This window comes from Xiphias gladius, chromosome 3 (genome assembly GCF_016859285.1).
Source record: "Xiphias gladius isolate SHS-SW01 ecotype Sanya breed wild chromosome 3, ASM1685928v1, whole genome shotgun sequence".
Lineage (NCBI taxonomy): Eukaryota > Metazoa > Chordata > Actinopteri > Istiophoriformes > Xiphiidae > Xiphias > Xiphias gladius.
Window position 1 is genome coordinate 56,806 of NC_053402.1, and position 19,524 is coordinate 76,329.

Below are 19,524 nucleotides of genomic sequence, written 5' to 3' on the forward strand. Positions count from 1 at the left end.
CTCTCCCACTGCACAGATGCCTGGCTTGGCTTGCAACAGCTGTCTCGCCATGTGCTACTACCAAGTGTTGCCTTCCACTGCAGGGCGAGTGGGGGTGGGGGTGGTTTGGGGGTGGAGGGTACAGAGCGGATTAGTCATGAATATTCATGAACTCTTGGATGTACTACCAAACAGAAAATGGCACCACAGAGGAGACTCCGCCCATTTAAAAATGGTGGGTATGGGTGAGGAGGGAGGGAGGAAATGAAGGAGGAAACAGGGAGCAAGGATAGGGAGAGTCAGGGAAAGGTGATGGAAGAGTACGGGAAATGGAGGCAGACGGAGAGAGAGGAGGGGGACCAGACTGAATGGCAGAGATCCAAGAAAATGACCCCCCCATCCCCAGAAGTGTGAAAGAGGTAGCACAGTAAGAAGAGGACATGGGAGGAAGTGGTAAAAGAAAAGAGGAGTGGTTATTGAAAAATTAGAAAACAAGTCAGGAACATTTTGTACTTTGCTTAAAATATCATGTTGCAATCAAAATATCTATGCAAAAGATGGAAAGAGGCTGGTGAATAATAACAATGTATCGATAAACAAGACTAAGTGTCTACAGCCATACTAGCAGCTCTGTGAGGCTGTAATTAGGCACAGTGGTTCTTTGAGCTAAATGCTAACATCAGTATGCTGACATCCTCACCATGCCAATTTTAACCTGCTGATGTTAAGCAGGTATGATGTTTAACCATGTTCAACATCTTAGTTTACCATATTAATTAACATTTGCTAATTACCAATAAGCACAAAGTTTAGCTGAGGATGATGTGAATATCATTAGTTTTTTCAGGGATTTGGTCATAAACCACAGTAAAATAAAATTTTGACCTAGTGGTGGTGCTAGCCAAGACGTCAGGTGATCACCAAAGTGATTACAATTCATACTGATAGGGGCTTGAATGTGTGTAGCAAATCTCATGGCAGTCCATTTAACATTTGCTGAGATATTTCACTCAAAACCATAAATGTCAATCTCATTGTGGTGCTAGAGAAAAAAGTCAGGGGACCACTAAAGTCCGTAAGATTCATCCTCTGGGAACCATTAATGCAAATATTTTGTGCCAATCCAACCAGTAGATGCTGAGATATTTCACAAGATAATTGAAATGTTTTTTCTCTCAGTAAAAGCCAAAAATGTCAACCGGCTAAATGAAAAATCAGGGATCACCAAAATCTGTATTATTCATCCTCTGGGGAACACAACCATCATGAACTTCATGACAATCCATCCAATAGTTGCTGAGATATGTCAGTATGGATCAAAGTCATAGATCGGCTAACCAACCAACAGACCAACGCACCAGTAATGCTATATCTAGAGCCACGTCCCTAGCATAGCTAAAAATGACTCAAGACACGAACACAAAGGGCAAGTAGATCTCAAAAGCAATAACTGGAAGTGTCAGAAAAGATACACAATGAGCAAACTAAATGGATGAGTGGTGAAGTGTGACCATAGGGAGATTCTGGATGAGCAAGTAAAGCAATGGGTGAAGAGCAGGAACAAGACAAGGGGAGATAGGCAGAGAAATAGAGGGGAATGAGGAGATAGCAGATAGAAGATAGACAGTTGGGGTGAGGGGCAGCAGATCTAAGCAGACCGAAGCTCTGGTGGCTCTTCCTCTCTCTTTCATGGAGAGCCAGGAAAAAAGATTATAGCAGTCCTGCTTTCTCCTATGGGGGGGTGGGGGGTGGCCAACCATACTCTTGCCTCTCCCCTCAATCCCCTCCCCCTCAGACGATGACTCTCTCTGGTGGTACCGGCTGGACCCAAACCAGAGCAAATCATATCACTGAGCTCCACTCTGCTAGGAAGGAGTGTGTGCTCCAATCATCACGATGACAAATGATGCAATTTGATATAGATTTTACAAAGGAGGGACATTTTTTTTGAAAGTTTGGAGCTTTGTAATGCATCACAACGAGGGTTTTTGAAGGGTGCTGTGTGGTTTTATACTCTTCACTCAACCCTTTGCTTACGACGGAGCCTTTTTCGTTACTTTCCCGGGTGCCTGAGCCTCTGAGGAGAAACGACTCGTTGAGGGAACAAGAGTGTTTATGTGTGTGTCATCCTTCACTGTGTGGTTCACCAAGTGCTTACTGCACTGAGTAAACACCTTTCTCACACTCATATCCACTTACCCAGCCACCACTGCATACACAAACACACACACACACACACACACACACACACACACACACACACACACACACACACACACACACACACACACACACACACACACACACATTACTCTACAATACACAATAATACACTCCAGCTCTCTCTTCTTTACTCATATACACAACACATACAAACAGTGAGTTAATCAAACCTACAGTATAAACCCTCCTTGCTGGTAGAAGATAAGCGGTGTGCTGGTAGCCCTGCCCTCCTGAGAGCAACACTCCTCTAGCGGTGCCGTGGAGCTGCCTGATAAGGCAGGGGAGTGTGGGATACCCTGAGAGATGCAGGCACACACACACACACACACACACACACACACACTGCTCGGCATCAGTTAGCCAGATCCTCCGCTGACTCAATCAGCAGTTCGCAGGGCCTGAGGCTCCTCCAATCATTGTTTTCCATCAGGTGTTGTTAATCGCACCACTCAGCCTGCAGGTGGATGTATTGGCTGTGTTTGTGTGCGCGCGTGTGTTTTAGCTACCACAATACCTTATGCTAATGTCAGAAAATTGCACTCTGATCAAAATTGATCAGAGTGCAAGTTCAGAGCACAGCCATCTCCATCACTTTTGCTGCCTGCCAATAAAATAAAATGTATATCTGGTTCTCCTGTAAGGTACAGTGTAGATGGGACAACATACAGAAAGTGTTTCTCCTGCCTATAAAGTCTATAATCAAAACTCTAAACACTCAAAAAAAAAAAAAGCAAACCTTTGTTGTTCCCTCAGTAAATACTTGCATATTTGAAGTAAGTGGCTTCAGCACTAATCCTGCTTAACAGCGCTTTCCTACCTTGATGTACAAAGGGCCGAAACACCTCCTCAAGGGTCTTCTGGTAATTAAGCACCGTTTCTAAACTGAACTAATTAAGCCTCAACCTGCATTTCAAAGAACCTTAAGGATTCCGTGACTTTTACAGATGAATCAGTCTATATCATATATTTCAACATCAAAAGTTATTTGAAAAGTCATGTTGGTAAAAGAATATATAGAGTGGTCCATTTTAATATCAAAGGCCAGAGCTCTCTCTTGGGCTTTCTGAAAATTAGATCTAGAAAAAGTGAGATAAATATATAATACACTATATCACAGTTTTCTAGTTAATGTGCTTATTTTACAGGCAAGGTTTAGCAGACTTTAACAGTGATTTCAAAACTATTATTTGCTTATAGTGTTATACACAATTTGGCTATCAGTTGTTGAGTATATATTTATTACTTGTTATTTTAGCCTGTGTAAAAGTGGCAGTCATGCAGTTCCTATTCTATTTTTCGAAATTCATTTAAGAGTGTTGAAGGGAATTTGTGACGAGGTGCAACACGACACTCCAGCACAAAATCTTGGTCATTTTTTTTGTTTCTCTTTTCTTTCATTTACTTTATCTTACTCTGTCAGTAAGCTACCTCTTACAATGCTCTTACAGTGCTCTGTTCATAGTCAGTGGTTGAAAACAACTAAGTACATTTATTTAAGTACTGCTTAAGTACAGGTTTGAGGTACTTGTACTTTAATTGAGTATTTCTATTTTAACTACTTCATACTTTTACTTAAGTACATTTCAGGTTTAAAAACTGTTCCTTTTTCCTCCATTACATTTATCTCTTAGAGGTAGTTATTTTGAGGATTAAGAGTTTATATACAAAGCACTTATAAAAACGATGCAGTGTTGTTGATTAAACTACCCAGCAGTAGTAAAACATCTCTGCACCTCAATCACATAAAACATTAGAGGGTGGCCTTTAATGCATTATTAATAACAATTCAATAACACAGGATCCAGTCTGTTGCCTTGTGGGTACTTTTACTTTTGATGCTTTTATTTTGCTGTAATACTTTTATACTTATAATTAAAATTAAAAGTAAATTATAAATGTAGGACTTTTACTTATAATGGACTATATTTACAGTATGGTAATGCTACATTTACTTAAGTCTTCCTCCACTGCTTATTTTGCTTTACCTTTATGTTTTAACTTGATTTTGACCGTCTTTATTATCATTAAAACAGTCTTACAATATTAGGGGCATGCAGTTTGTTCCCAAACAAGAGGTTATGGTAACCTTAAATTCACTTTATGGTATTTTTTTCCCAAGGGACCAATAGAGATAGAGATTTTAAGATGACCGTACACTGTGGTATTGTTTACATTTGTCATGCTCCCATGAACCAAGTCTTCAGTGGTAATTTCCCATATTGTAACTGAATTTAGCTGTAATGTTTCTACGCTTCCAAACTTCATCTCAGGATTGCAGCAGATCTTTTCAGTCAGCCTATAGCTACACCATGGCTAAAGCACGCCTCTAACCACCGTGGCACCTCTTGGAAGTTGGCGCAGGTCAAATGCGTCTTAATTCAAACCAAAAGACATGAGAGAATGGCCGTGAGTCGGGCCGGTTCCACTGGCCGTGCCAAGGTCAGCATTCCTCGACAGACCGTTGCCTAGTGGAACTTTTGTGTCACAGTTTGTGTAAACCTCCAGGGAGAGTCGGTATATAGGAGTGGGAGAGGAGAGAGACCAAGGAAAGGCGCCGAAGAGCGCAAGCTGCTGTTTGGACGAACATAGACTGGTGCGTGCGGTCAGATGTGCAGACTGTATGGCAAGGAATAGAAACTAGCCACATGTTACACTTTTTAGAATGTGAGAGAGTAAAATAAAAGCAGACTATTTATCGCAGTGAGCAAATAGCCCAATAATACCAGTCAGCACTGATTGTTCCGCTTGTCTATGTGTATCTCGGTAACATCCGCGACTCCACGGCCTATCTTGGGGTCAGTGATTTGACGCCTTGATCTTCATGCTGAACTGTGACAAATGTCTGTCTGCTCAAACGACGAAAATTGATCTATAGTGAAAAGAACATCATAATAAAATGCTCATTAACTGTTTCTAAATTGGTTTTATATTCAATTCAACTCGTCCCCTAATTCACATTTGCATAATGTTGAAGAGCTTTTTCCCCACTAAAATAAACGGGAATAAAATTCTGAGCTTTTAAACATCACTAGCAGATGAATATAAGGCGTTGAGGACATTTAGGTCCTCAACAGGACCTAAATGTTTAAAGAAGTAGACTACCCTACAGGCAGCATTTTTAAGGTCAAACGTCAGGTCAAGTCAATAATAAAATGAACCAACTGCCCGAGAACGATAAGATGTGTGTGTGTGCGTGTTTTATACAAGTTTTTTTTTTTTTTTTTACATTTTTACTTTTATCCTGCATTATCAGCCTCCGAGTTTAACCATGAATTGCACGGCAGTTAACAAACTTAAAAGATTTCGTATGCTAACTGTTAGAGAAAAAATATGATGTCCGTAAATGCACATAAGAGAAAAAATAAAACGCACTGTTACAAATGATTGTGCTCACACAGGCGGTAGGTCAGTTCCTGGTGAGGACTTTGCTTCTCCTGTAGGCCGCTCACTTGAAAAGGCCATAAACACACTGACACACGTTAAACTGAAGCGTCTAAATAATTAACTACTCATATTTAAAAGGACTGAAATCTGATTGAATTTGGGCCTTATATTTCTTGTCTGGTAATTTAAAAATAAAAAAACATAAATCCAATGAACAGATTAATAATCTCACGCATTCCTGATGCTTTCGTAGCCTTTTAACAAAAAAATGTTTTGGGATTGTTAAAGTCCAGAAATGTGATGTAAGTACATTTATCCATCCTCATACTCTCATTATTATCATTTTACATTAGCCTGTTTTTAAGATACAAATAAAATTGTTAAAAGCTATCCTAATTATTTAATTGTGTACGTAATTGTGTTTGTCTGTTTGTGTGTGCGTGCGTGTGTGTGTGTGTGCGTTTAATTGCGAGCTGTAAGCCGTTTAAAAACCACGAACAGTCGCATATTTTTCGGTCCTCGAATTAACTTTAACTTACAGAAACTGCAGTAATTAAATGATATTAAATGTTATAAATAAACAATGACCCTACCATGGTAAATTAAAAGACTATAAAAACTCTGATATATTTAATTACACATTAATTCACTACGGTTTTCACATTCAATAAGAGTCAAATGCACCTGCTTGCTCAAGATTATAAACTGATGAAAAACAATAGAAGATAGAAAAAAGATAGAAGACAGAAAAAACACGATAGAAAATAGATATGTCTGTTGTGCTATTGACAAAATTATTAGGCCATTAAAATCTGACATATACAGCCGTTCAATCAATATATAGCTCCAAATTTCAAAATACTACCATCTTGGTTAGAAGTATTTTTTTTTATTCCAAAGCAAATCTAGCTAAATATTACTAAATTTTGAAAATGCAGCTTTATAATCTGTTCGCCCACAATCTTGTTATGGAAGGAATTTAAATAATCTTTACTTTTTGTGTTCTTGGTGAAGAAAACTGAGGCTTCAGAGAATTAAATACTGGTTAAACATTTAGAAATGAAAGCTGCTTCTCTTTCAGTTAGATATTTCACTGCATCTCTCTCTTTAAGGAATAACTCTGACTCCATGTGCTTTTTCTTTGTCTGTAAAGTGATAAAGTTGAACCAACAGAGAGTCAATTGGCGGCAGGTGGAATTCGTTTTTGACACTGCTCATCATTTTATTGCGTGACGTCTGCAGTTGCGCACTTCCGTAAAATGCTGCGTTTTCCATAAAAGGACAAAACCTAACTTTGGTCATTTATTCCCGAACAAGCCAGTCATTCTTAAAGGAGTGTGAATTTCCGGGCCTAATTAGATGTTTGTGGTGAATAAATATTGTGCTCATACTCCAGCCAGGACTCAGCACCTGCTATCTCTAACCTATCTGCCCAAATTGATCGCTTTATTCAGGTCAAAATGATCAAAGGTCCACCTAAACGGAGCAGAACAGACAAGTTTTTATAGCTTGACTGTGGTTTATGAATGTGGACTATCGAGCTTGCAGTCCAGTAGTTAGCAGAGATAAAATCAGGGGGCAATACGGCGAATAGGTTTAACAATTTTTTTAATTAAGGCAAGACACATTAGTCACCATTGAACCTTCTGACTTTATTCCAACCATAGGCATGCAATTATACAGGTCTCTCCAATCATTATGATTGTATGACGAATAACTCCCAGACTCAGTTTAACCTGTTTTTATACCTTTAAACTTAAATGTTTTTCTTGGAGGAATTTACGCATCTAAGTGTAGCATTGACAAACTCGAGTTATGGGATGATAATGTCTTTTAATTGGGGGGGGGGGGGGGTTGCTTTGGATTGTGAATCGTTTTTTGAAAATACGATACACATATATAATAAATATAATTATCAGTGCAGTTCTGTTTAAACGGTGTGCTGTTCACCATTCATATTTTACCAAACATTTAAATGACCACACGGGTCTACATGCATAAAGGCTGCATATAAAGTTTTCAAAGCGACCTTTACAGCTGCCACTCATCTTACATGTCACACGCTCAGAAAATATTTGAGTTCATCATAACCTGCCATCACCACTGCCTCCCCCACCGCTCCCTAACCTCCGCTCCCTCCCGCCCTCTCTGTCGGCCCCGAGCTGCCCCTACACTGTTGCCGGTGAGAGCTATTAATCCCCTGCGTCCATGGTTTACTCTGAGCCCGTATTTAATTCCTCTAAACCCCCAGCTGCCGCCCTGGTTACTCACTGAGCACGACAGACTGTGAACCGCTCTAGTTATTAATAATTCACCAGCCCTGTGCTCCGCTTCTCCGGCCGCGGCCACAGGACACCGCACGTCCTCGCTGGTGCGTGCGTGCAGCCACGCTGTGTTTAAATTTCTAGCCTTTGTTTACTTGATTTTGGCTGCTCGGTGTCTCACACAGGGATACACAAGGAGACGTGCATTTAACCTCCTTGTTACTGGGTTTAGCCTATACACAGTCCCGGCAGGCATTGCCCACTAAGTCCCGCTAGTCTCACCAACTCTGATGGCTCTGGTGTTGCGACATCCGCGCTGCCACATGGTGAGTTTTGTTTTGGAAGCCGTTCTCTCCGCGATTTTCTCCGGACACTGAGGAACAGGTGGAGGAGGACCGGGGAGGAATTCCACTTTTTCACATCAGCAAAGTCGGAACATGCACAAGGGAAAGCGCGCGGCTTCGTCCCCTCTGCAATAGCAACAGCTGATTTGGTGAGCGCGTAAGCAGAGAGTGCAGGCTACTTACTGTCGGTGCACAGCCAGCTCCTGCTCTGTCACTCGGGCTCAGACGGTGACTGTGTCGGTGGCACAGAGCGCGGCCACTCGGTAGACATTACAGTACCGGGACAGACTCAAGAGAAGCAGCGCGCACCGACAGGAGAGCTCAACCTTGATACCCACGATTTTCATGGAAATATCAAGAGTTGAAACCGAACATAAAAACTTCGCATGAAGAAGTCGGGAAGCAGACGAATTGGATTATACGGCTCTGTCCTCCTTTGCATCGACTGAGAAGAGTTGACTACAAATTTGAAAAAAAAAGAAAAAAAGTTTAGCGGGCAGCAGGCCGTGTATTAGGGCTCTCATGCTTCCGGTGTAAGGCCCAGCTGAACAAGAAACCGAGCAGCTTTCTCTCTCACACACACTTTTTTGGAAGCCGAACTTTTCAGAGTGGAAAATGGGTCTTTGAGAGTGTTGGCACATTTCCCTATACCACAATGGTACGTGCTATGTAAACCAATAATTTTCTCATTTATGCAGTCAGCTTTCAGATTCATTGTCATAGATTTAATGATCTACAGAGACAACTTTAAAGTAAAGTTTAGTGGGCTGAGTTTACCCACTTAAAATTTTTGTGTGTGCTAGTTATTTACTTGTAGCTAATGGGTAAAAGTCACCAAAGAATTTGCCAAGTCCCTCCACCTACCTGTATATGTTTACTATCACAGTTAGACTCATTATGGTATAATGGTTATTTTTTAAATAGGGGGATTTTGCCTTGCTGAAATTCTAAATGTACATTTCAAATGATGTCGCTGTTAGGAAAACATAAAACTCCTTATTTTAATAGTTACGTAACATGTTGCCAAAATGTCTTTCCAACCTCCTGGCCAAATCAGTGTCCAGCCCTCTCACTTCACCGCCGGATGCCCACTGCCTTCTGCCGTTTTATCCACATGGAGAACATGCCTCCCTTCATTGCAGTGGTCTCTGATGTGGGGCTGTCTGAGGACTATTTATAGCCACATACGTATATGATCTGCGCTATCGCATGTAGTGTAAGTTGCTAATAAGGAGGCGTCATAGAGAGCCCCCAGAACCCAAATTTCACCTAAAGGCAACGTTTAACATAGTTTTGAAACCTGGCTATAAGAGGATGGGACTTCTTATTTGCGCCGATATTCAATTATGTGCCTATTTGATTTGTGCGTAATTACGCACAGCGGTTTAGACCATTTCCTTCATTACGCGGGTGATTTATTTGTGCAATTCAGGGAAATCCTGTGACATCACAAAGTACAAGTTTGTGATACTTAAGCCGGGAATCTGGTCACTTATAGAATTCTTTTAGGATAGATCAACATTTGACATTTTATTCGTGGTTTCCTTATAATTTGAATTGACTGAATACTTCCCTAGGAAAATCTGTTAGGCTATTGTTTCCTATTTTATCCCCATTCGCCCTTAACAGGATATTTGTTTAAATTGGAAAAATGTACTCCCTGTGAAGTCTCGAAAACATGCATTTGAATGCAGTGCTTTTATAGGTTTCAAAATTAGTAATAAAAACTCTGTTTTGTACAGAATTATGATATGTAGCTCACATATCCTTGACCTTTTTTTTGGCATGAAATGAGTCAAGTCAGGCATAGTTAGGGACACCTCCCACATACAACCTTGGAGCTGCTTAGACACCAGGAAGGGAACTTATTTGCCCATGAATATGGAAGATTATTAGTATGAATAATTATTTGTTTACGAGCATCCTCACTGACATGGCAGCTGCCCAAGAAGCTCATCAGTAAAATGATACAGAATTCAGGACAGGCCTCACATGGGATTATCTCGACTTGTTATTCTCCTACTTATAGCAGCAACTCACCTCTTTTTTTTAAGGGAAGGCTATATTATGAATTTTTGCCAAACATTTCAGTTGCATGTTAGTTTAGATAGAATACACTGGAGGCATCTGTCAATCAGTGTCAGGATTCAGTTAGCTTCCCCACGAGGCTGATGCTCCATCTCAGACCCACAAACACTAATTTTCTGTACAGATGATCTATATCTGTGGTACTGCAGGTTATTGATTGTAAACATGACATGTTTGGTCCCAAATGATAATTTCCAGATATATTAGACCTTTGTAATAAGCAATATTCCTCCATGGTCAGCATATGTGTCTAGTATAGGTGGTTAAGCCGCAAATACAGTAATCGTGGAGGGCTGTGTATATAGCTGGGGTAATTACATCCCACACCGTTTGTGTGTTTCTGTGTGTACGCAGCCTGCCACATGATGATCAGACAAGCGGTTTTCCAGTCTTGTGTGATCTTCTTCTTGGCTGTTGCTGCCAGTGATGTCATCCCTCACTGTATACAGAATATTATGCTATTATGTTTGTCCTGGCCTTGACATTTCCCTGGAAAAATAAATAAGGCTTCAAGCAGGCAATGATAGCTTATGTGGCGTGTAGGCTTTTGCCGTCTTTTAAAGATGGAAACTCTGATATACGGTCATACAGCGTAAATATTAGGATAGTGAGCTCAGATAGGGTTTGTCAGATTGATTGGTTTTTAAGCTGTTGTAGCTATTTTAGCATGGTTTAGCACAGAGGCTATCGAGGACAGATCGAGAGGCATAACCATGGGATACTTCTATGATGTGACATCCTTGTTGCACTAAATGAATCCAAAGTTTAAGAAAGTGTCACTTTTGTTAATTAAGGAGTTGTTCGCCAGAATTGTTTGCAGACACATTTTTTAAAAAGCCAAGCAAATGGTAGACACAGAAAAGCAAGACTTTAAGGGGCATGACAGTGATTTAGTATTCCAGCTCCATGAAGTTGGAGGGACTCACGAGAGACGGATTAAAAAAAGAATGATCAAAACTGAAGCAGTAGATGCCGAGGTATCTTGAATTTTAGTTCTTGGTAACTCCAGAAAAACTGGATCTTGCTTTTCCCGTTCAATTAATCAGCATCCTGCATTCATCCCTTCTTTTAAGCTCCTTTCCCACACTTAGTAATGCAGGTTTTGTGTCAGATATTACATGTCTCAAGCTTGACTCAAGATAAATTTGATGGTATCACATCATCGGGATAATTTTCTCAGGCTTTAGAAAGATGTTACACCGCTGTAATTCACAGGTTGGGTAGTGATCTCCATGACATGTAAACTGTCCTTAATGTGTAAAATCAGTGTTGCTCCTTTAATTTTCAGGTTAATAAGTGTAGCATAATGAGGATTTATAATTTTTCATTAGTTAATCTGAAAATAAGACATAAACCCAAGGATTTACTTGGTATAGGCCAACAAAAACATTGAGAAGCGTAAAGGTAGCTCAATGCTCCTTTTGTTGTTTTATTTGCCACTATTCCAGGTCAGTCCTCTTCAGCCCTAGTGCATTTAGCATGCTGTCTGCTTTTTCATGCCTTTCAATTAAAACAGTCACTTTTACAGAGACAGCTGTTTTTATAAGTAGTACCTCATCTCATGGAGCAAGTACTCTTGAAAAGATGAAGAGTAATTTTAATTCCAAAGTGCTGTGATGAACTTGTTACTGGAGAGCACTTAGTGCAGGTAGAGGCAGCAGGATTACATTTGCAGCCCCTCTCAATGACAACTTGTTTATGCGAGTATTGAAAATGTACAAAAGTGAAAAGACAAACACTGGAGTGAGGTAATCTCACTTGTTCCCAGTACAGTTGTAGAGTTTTCTTTAAACAAGTGACCATATCTTGAAAAAAAGCAGACCACTCAAGTATGAAGATAATTTGATTTAAGACCCTGGATCAGATCAGATTTGTTTGCTTTGGAAACAACAAAGCACATCACACAACACTGATACATCTTTTTAATTTGTTTTTGACTCTGGGATAGATTTTTTTTTTTGCAGTGTAAGTGAAGTCTTACTTTGTCTCGTCAAGCTCAGGCTGATCACATAACATTCCTAACGCTTCCATCTCATTTCTCATGCCTCAATTACTTTATCAAGACTTAACCCTCACATTAATTGGTTTCACAAGACACCCCAGACTGCACACCAGCTGTGTAACTGAGTAATTTGAATCTACTTAATTTGGGAAGGTGTTGGTATCTTCTGCCTTCGGAGTTTAATTTGAAAAAAAAAAAAAATCACAACAACAATACATGTATTTTCTGTCTTCACTCTTCTCTTTAGGGTTTTAATGAGGAATTAGAGCCAATAGCATTATTCATTAAACAGAGCTTGCCAGCTATTTATCACTATAACAATATTAGCATATTTGTTTAAATTTTCAACACTTTTTTAGCATTCGAAACCAGGTTTAGCATTTTTAATAATCTGGCATCGAATGCATTATACCAAATTGAATGCTGAAAAAGAACCAGTGGCAAGCCCTAGAAACATATAAAAATCCTTTATAACAACACACACACACACACACACACACACACACACACACACACACACACACACTGCTCTAATTACTGCCTCCCCCCTCCCTGTCTCTTATTCCTCACCTCCTGAGATGTAGGTGTAAAATATCACATTTTTCCAGCATTTCTCCCTGAGGTGGCACTGGCTTGGACTCACACAACGTAAATTTCCCCTTTCATATTCCCTCACACATTTTTTTCTACAAACAAGTTCCAACTCCCATCCCTCCCTCTCTTTGATGTGCTTGCCACATCTGCACAGGTTTGTTAGCTTGTTACCAGGTGAAGAATGAGAATACAATTAAGGCTGAATGGAGTGGGACTGGAGAAGATGTCAGTTATGTTCCGCAGCAGAAGAAAAGTCTCTGGTGCTCTAGAAACTGTTGAGCTCACAGAGTCGATGCTGCAAATGATTAGGAGGTTGGGATCAGAAGGTTGTTAAACTGTGAAGATACCTGTCTCTTATGGATTGTTGTGTATCCAGAAGACCAAGGTTGTTTCTGTGTAGTTGTGTGTCTGTATAAGAAAAAGAGAATGAGAAAGACAGGGTTGGTGGGCCATGTGTATATACTGTATACTCTGATTAATCCAGGGCAATGAAAGACAGCCAATTTAAGCATCCCAATTAGATCAGACTTATTGTATATTTGGTCAAGACTGTTTTGTCTTGGCACCTTAGGTTGACTGCCTTGTTTTGCACTGCTTAAAAGTTAAATGTAGCAACAATGACCCTAAAGAAATGAAATTCCATCCCTACTGTGTACTTGTATATGGGTTGGTTGTTAATAAATTTCTCTTGAGTCTTGAGTTATCAGAAAGATATTAGCAAGCAAAGCACAGCTGAGGGACTGTGGACATCACAGGACGAATGTCTCCGCTCTGAAAACATTATTGTCCTGCAAAAGGAAGCTCGGTATAGGCGTCTTAGCATGACTGTAGGAGTATATTTGTCAATCAGCAACAGTGCTTTAAAAATTGGTTCATAGATAAACATTTGGGGAAATATGCTCATTTGTTTTAATTTTTGAGACTGAGTTTAGCCAAGTTTAGCACCAACACTTGTTAATCTCATTAATATACACAGAAATGTGAAAATGACAAGTTGTGGTTTTAGGTGAGTTATGTCCTGTTTCTTGGTGAACAATATCCAAGCTGCGAGGTTTTTCGTTCCTTTTTACATTTGTTTTCATGTACAGGTTAAACAAGCAAAATACATCGAGTAAGTAAGGCAGCGTTTGAAGTGTTAGTAGTTGTATTTTTTTCAATTTGGACGGAACTCCGGACCCATACTTAGAACATATGTTACTCTGTAATTCAGATGCAAAGCATTACTAACGCAAAAATTAAATGTAAAATAAAAACCTTATTATTATTTCAGTAGCAGTTTACATCTTTAAAACTTGCAATAACTGATTTTTTGGCAATGGATACAAACTGAGAATGCAAAACTAACATATTATCACTTTTTAATTTCATATGGTGAACGTGTTAGCAAACAGCTACCTATTTATACATCCAGCAGATATTCAACAACATTAGCATTCAACTTGAGTCGTTTTCCTGACCACCTTAAAAATGTAAGGCTAGTATTCCCTCTCTTGTAGCTCTGTTTTTTGTTTCCACAGCTCACAAAGGTTTTATCAAAGCTTTTTCATTTAGCCTCGTGTGGCCGAAAGCACGATGAGAGTGAACCAAAATAGTAAAGTTGCCAGCCAGAGGACCAACACAATGAGAGATGCTGTAAAGCCCAAAAGAGTTGAGGGGAACTGCAGAGTCAGAGGATAATTCTCTATGGGTTCATCAGTAAGACCGACCCTTCTCACACTACGTATAATCTTTTGATGCATTTTTATCATAAAAAGTATTAGTTATAGCCGCTTCAAAGGCTCTTCTATGATTTGATAGATGTCCGATGTCTCCACAATAACTTCGAATACCTTTGAAGATGTAACCCACAGCTGAATAACAGATATAAAAGGTTTAGGTAAATTTTTCCCTTAAGGTTTGTGTTGGAAACACTATGTGATCAAATCACTGGGTAACATATAGAGTCCTGAGGTCACAAATGGGGCGACTTCATATACAAAGACATGAGATTTTAACCCGTCTCCTCAGATCAGATCTAGTAAGGAAGCAAATATTTAAATTTTTCGAATAATTGAAATTACCCTGTAATACATTGTACAGTACATAATAAGGACATTTAAACTGTGGCATTCACCAAGACCAATGTTTTCTTCTGTCCTTTAACCAAGGCTGTAAAATGTTATCATCCTCTTTTCCACTTTGTGAGACATTGTCTCCAATCTATCGATAAAGTCTGACAACCAACAGTCCACATCCCAGACATCAAATGATTTCTAGAAGTTTTTAAGTGTTAATTACAAGGGGAACTGCAACTATTTTAGCTCTAGGCTGGCCATATGGATTGGGCATATGCTGCATATATATATATATATATATATATATATATATATAAAAACACACATATATATTATTTATACCATGCTCCATAAAAACTGACAGAGAGGGGGAAAAGGGGCCAGTGCTGGTGGGAGCTACATCAAACAATCAGCCCTCAAACAAATGATGCCTTTTTCTGAGGGTTAGAGTTAAAGAGAGGTAGAAAGATGTGGACAGAGAGACGGTTCATGCATTAAATGACCCATGTTTTCAAACTTTATTGTCTGTGCAATACAAATCATTTTTTAACTTAAATGAATGACTAAAACCTGTCAGAAAGAAGTAACTAGAAATACCAGCATGTCTTGTTCTGTGCTACTCTGTGATTACCAACAGAGTAAAATATATCCTTCAGCTGTGCCAGCCAGTTTAAGAGCTTATCAGAAAGCCCAGGGAACTTGACAAGGGCACCATTTAGTGGGACCAATGGTTTAAAATTGTTTTCCTGTAGTGTTTCCCCACATATTAATGATGACAGGCCAGAGGTTGGATGCTGAGGCTGAATGCCGCGAGTAGTGTTTTCTTAGTCAGTTGGATGACTTGTATTCTAAATTTGTTTAACCAAATGAATGCTTCATGTGGCCCCCCGTTAAACTTTTTGCGAGCAGGAGAGGCTATGCTAAACAAAACGAATGTTAATCCTATGTTAATCAGTCTGCCTTTGAGACCTTTTGCCACAGATATTGAGTGAAATCATAAACAGAGATGCCCTTCCTGCGTTAGAGTAAGAGGGAAAGGGAAAAGACTCAAGCTGTAGCCTCTCATTCTGGAGGATATGAATAGCCTGTGTCTCCAGCCACAGCTTGGTTAGCCCAAGTCTGGGACTTATTATAGTGCTGTGTGTTTATGCATGTGTCTGCGCATGTATTTGTTCAAGTGCAATCCCGTGTCACCGTGTGCATATGTAAATGCTTAAGTAACCGAATGTCTGTTTGAATTCCCTGAAAAATTGTTTACCTCACATGCCAGTTTAAATAGTATAACTTTACATTTTGTTGCTGGCTATGAGCAATGTTTGTTCCTGTTTTGGGTCCTTGTTTGTTTCTGCTTAAGGTATGTTGAGAGATCAAAATGTAAAGTTCTAGGATAGGAAAAATAGGATATTTTCCTCTCCTTCTCTATCCAGCAACTAAAGTCTCCTGGTCCCATTGTCAGTAAAACGTCCTTCCCCTTAAATCTCGGAACCAGAGTTATTTTCGTTAACCTAGCTATTTTTAACCCTCGTCTAACAGGTTCTGTTGACCTCCAAAAAAGACATTCATATTTAGCCTGTCAAAAACCAATTTGTGCCAGTTTGGACTAAAGTGTATTTGCCAAGGGCTAGCTAACCAGGCAGAACTGCTATCCTTGATCCAGATCCTCAGTCTGTGGTTCCCTCCCATCCATGTTGTCTGGCCTGGCTTCGTCAATTGACAGCAGAACTGCAATGGATGCTCATTCAGAGCCCGAGTCTCTGCTGGCGCGGCCCACGGCATACAAATGAACCGCACCGAATAGAAACAAACACTTAGAATAAATACTTTAGCTGCATCTATCAGTGAGTGCGATATAGGGCCTATAGCGTGGCCAAAGGCCCATGTTTGTCTGTATGTGGGCAGACGTATGGCCTCTGCATGTGTGAGTCTGTGCCCAATGTGAGCATGTGTAGTATGTGACTGCGCGTATGTGAATGATTTGTGCTGAATCAGTGCATGCTGACAGAAAAGTGACCATGCAGGTGAAATAGCAGGGACAGGAAATGCCATTGTGTTGGAGTATTGTGTGCGGGTACGGCAGCTAAACACATTGCTCCCCATTCAAGTGGTGGTGACTGTCAGAGCCGGGCCTCAGGCCTGCACAGCATATGGGCTCAGGCAGGCAGCACACACCATCAGCTGTGTGTGTGTGTGTGTGTGTGTGTGTGTGTGTGTGTGTGTGTGTGTGTGTGTGTGTGTTTAGAATGTAATGGTGAAAAACGCTGTTTCCTTAGTAGTTATGGATATTAAATAGGTCAAAAGGAAAAACAGCAAGATTAGGAAGATTCTAATATCAAAAATCTGCTTTTACAGCTTTGAAGCCAGCTTTGAGGTTTGTTTTTAAGTTCTGTGAACCTAAAAAGAGTGTGAACTAATGAATAAATTAATAAATGACTGTTGTGTTACATTTCAGGCAACCGAAACCTTTCTGTTGAACGAAGAACCCTCCAGAGGTCCTGGGATGCCTGAATGCTTTGTAGTATCAGATTCATACAGGGTATGCATCTATTATTATTGTTATTGTTATTATTATTATTATTAGTAGTAGTAGTATTATTTCATGTGTTGGTACTCAATGTGTTATTTGAGTCATTCCTCATTACTGTGACTGACAGTCTGTTTTCATGCTCTTGGTAATTGCACCATAATCATAATGTCATTCACAGCTCCCTCTACTCAGCTGCAAACCATTACAATCATTATTTCCACAGGCACATTTAAGAAAAAAAGGGGGCCTTTGCAACTTCACCGAGGCGCCCTCGCCCCCTGGGAGTGAAAATTATAACGATAATGTGCAGCATGCTTAGTTGTATAAAACGAAAGGAATACAAAGTCAGAAAGAGAGTGAGCAGCTTTTTTAAAGAAGAAAAATCCACTCAGCGAGCACTGTGGATTTACAACGATAGACGTGATATAAAATGGTAATGGTGGGGGGGCTGTGGATGACTGAAAATGTGATTGTTAATGAGGTGGGAGCCAGCAGTTTTCTAGGCTACAGTCTTTGTTTCCCAGAGTTAAGACTTACGCCAAGTCTAACAGAGAATCTGGGTTGCTACAGTGTATCATGTGTCTCGGGGTACAGAAATGAACCATTATGGCTGTAATTGAGTAGCACGGCTGGTAGAGGAGACATTTCGAGAGGGGGAGGAGCGTTGGTGGAGCTGTATTGGATTCCGGGGGCAGTGAGTTCAAGAACATCCACAGGAGGGTGTTCACCTCCAACTTCTCACCAGGAGGTCTGGTGTTGGGGGCTTAGTGTTGTATAAAGTGCATCATGGCTCCCTTCTTTCTCTGTCTTTATTCTGTGTATGAGTGCGTGTGTGTGCCTGGCCTACGTGTCAGGGTTCTTTGAAGAACTGCTAAAGATGACTGTGCGATCACTTTTGAAAAAGTGTATTAAAACCGAATGGAAATATGAATTTAACACCCTGTTTTGGAAGCGGCACAACCCCAGAGTATAAGATTTTTCTATGCTATTGTTTAGTTAATGAAGCCCCAACCTTTTTGGCTTGTGACCCTTAGAAGGGTGAAGAAAATTCTACTTGCAACCCATTGTCACAGGTTCTGACCTTGTACTTTGGACGTGAGTTACAGTACAAGCAGTTTTCCCTCTCATATTGTTTTGTTTGAACAATTATAGAGGCCTGAAGCAGTCAAGGTATCTAGTGAAAAAAGTAAGAAAAAAGAAACATAATTTTCTGGTTTTCTGTCATATCTCTTTGGTCATCACTGTTAAACATCTCCATGTAATCAAGTCAATTCTGTCTATAATTTAACCCTAAAAACTACAACTACACTGATAAATGGGACAGGCCAATATTAGCTTATCGTAGATGTATCGATATTAGTGAATATAACGGCTGATAAGTAACAAGTAATTGCAATTCAGAAATGCTAAACTGGGATTGAGTTCATGTAGAAACAATGTCATCATTTGATAGTTTGCCAGCCGGAGAGCAAGCGACAAGCTGATGTTTACACTTTAAAATGTTCCACTCACACGAATCTCTAACAGGATAAAATGATGAAGTGATGACCTTTTATATCCAAAAGGTCAAAGGTCAACTTCATTGTGACATCCTAATGTTCCGCAAAAACACTTGTCTGGCCATTAATCAAAGCCATAACTCAGGAACAGAAGGGCAGATGGTGACCATATTTCACATTTGATCAGATACCAAATTGGTGACACTAACTTGGGAGCCCACCTTGAAACTTTGGGGATTGTATGGATCTTCTGTGCTGCCGGGTTGAAGATGTGTGTGAGGCAGCCACATTTTAGAATTTTTAGCTTCTTTGCAGAAACATCCATATTGAAAGCATTGTCTACTGTCATGGCTACAGCTCTCTGTCCTATCAGAATCAGCTTTATTGGCTAAACTTGTGAACAAATACAAGGAATCGGACTCTGTTTGTTGCTTCTCTCAATGAACTCACACACTAATACAGTAGACATGCAGTAGGACAAGAACAATAAAGCTTTACAAAGTCAAGTCAAATCAATTTTATTTATATTTCCCTAAATTCCTTCAAAGTCTTCACTCCATATATTTTAT

The 19,524-nt window shown here is 39.9% G+C and overlaps 1 protein-coding gene across 2 annotated transcripts in view; it reads left to right on the top strand.

Moving 5' to 3' along the window:
• The first annotated feature begins 7,978 nt into the window (after positions 1-7,978).
• nfixb (nuclear factor I/Xb) overlaps positions 7,979-19,524 on the top strand; it is a 141,499-nt gene continuing 129,953 nt past the window's right edge. Inside the window, exons 1-2 of one of the 2 annotated variants that reach the window (XM_040159186.1) lie at positions 7,979-8,852; positions 17,382-17,465. In XM_040159186.1, the coding sequence (XP_040015120.1) occupies positions 8,850-8,852; positions 17,382-17,465 (87 nt within the window). In that variant the 5' untranslated portion in view covers positions 7,979-8,849. The remainder of the gene's footprint in view (positions 8,853-17,381; positions 17,466-19,524) is intronic. The other variant, XM_040159225.1, reaches the window with a different exon arrangement.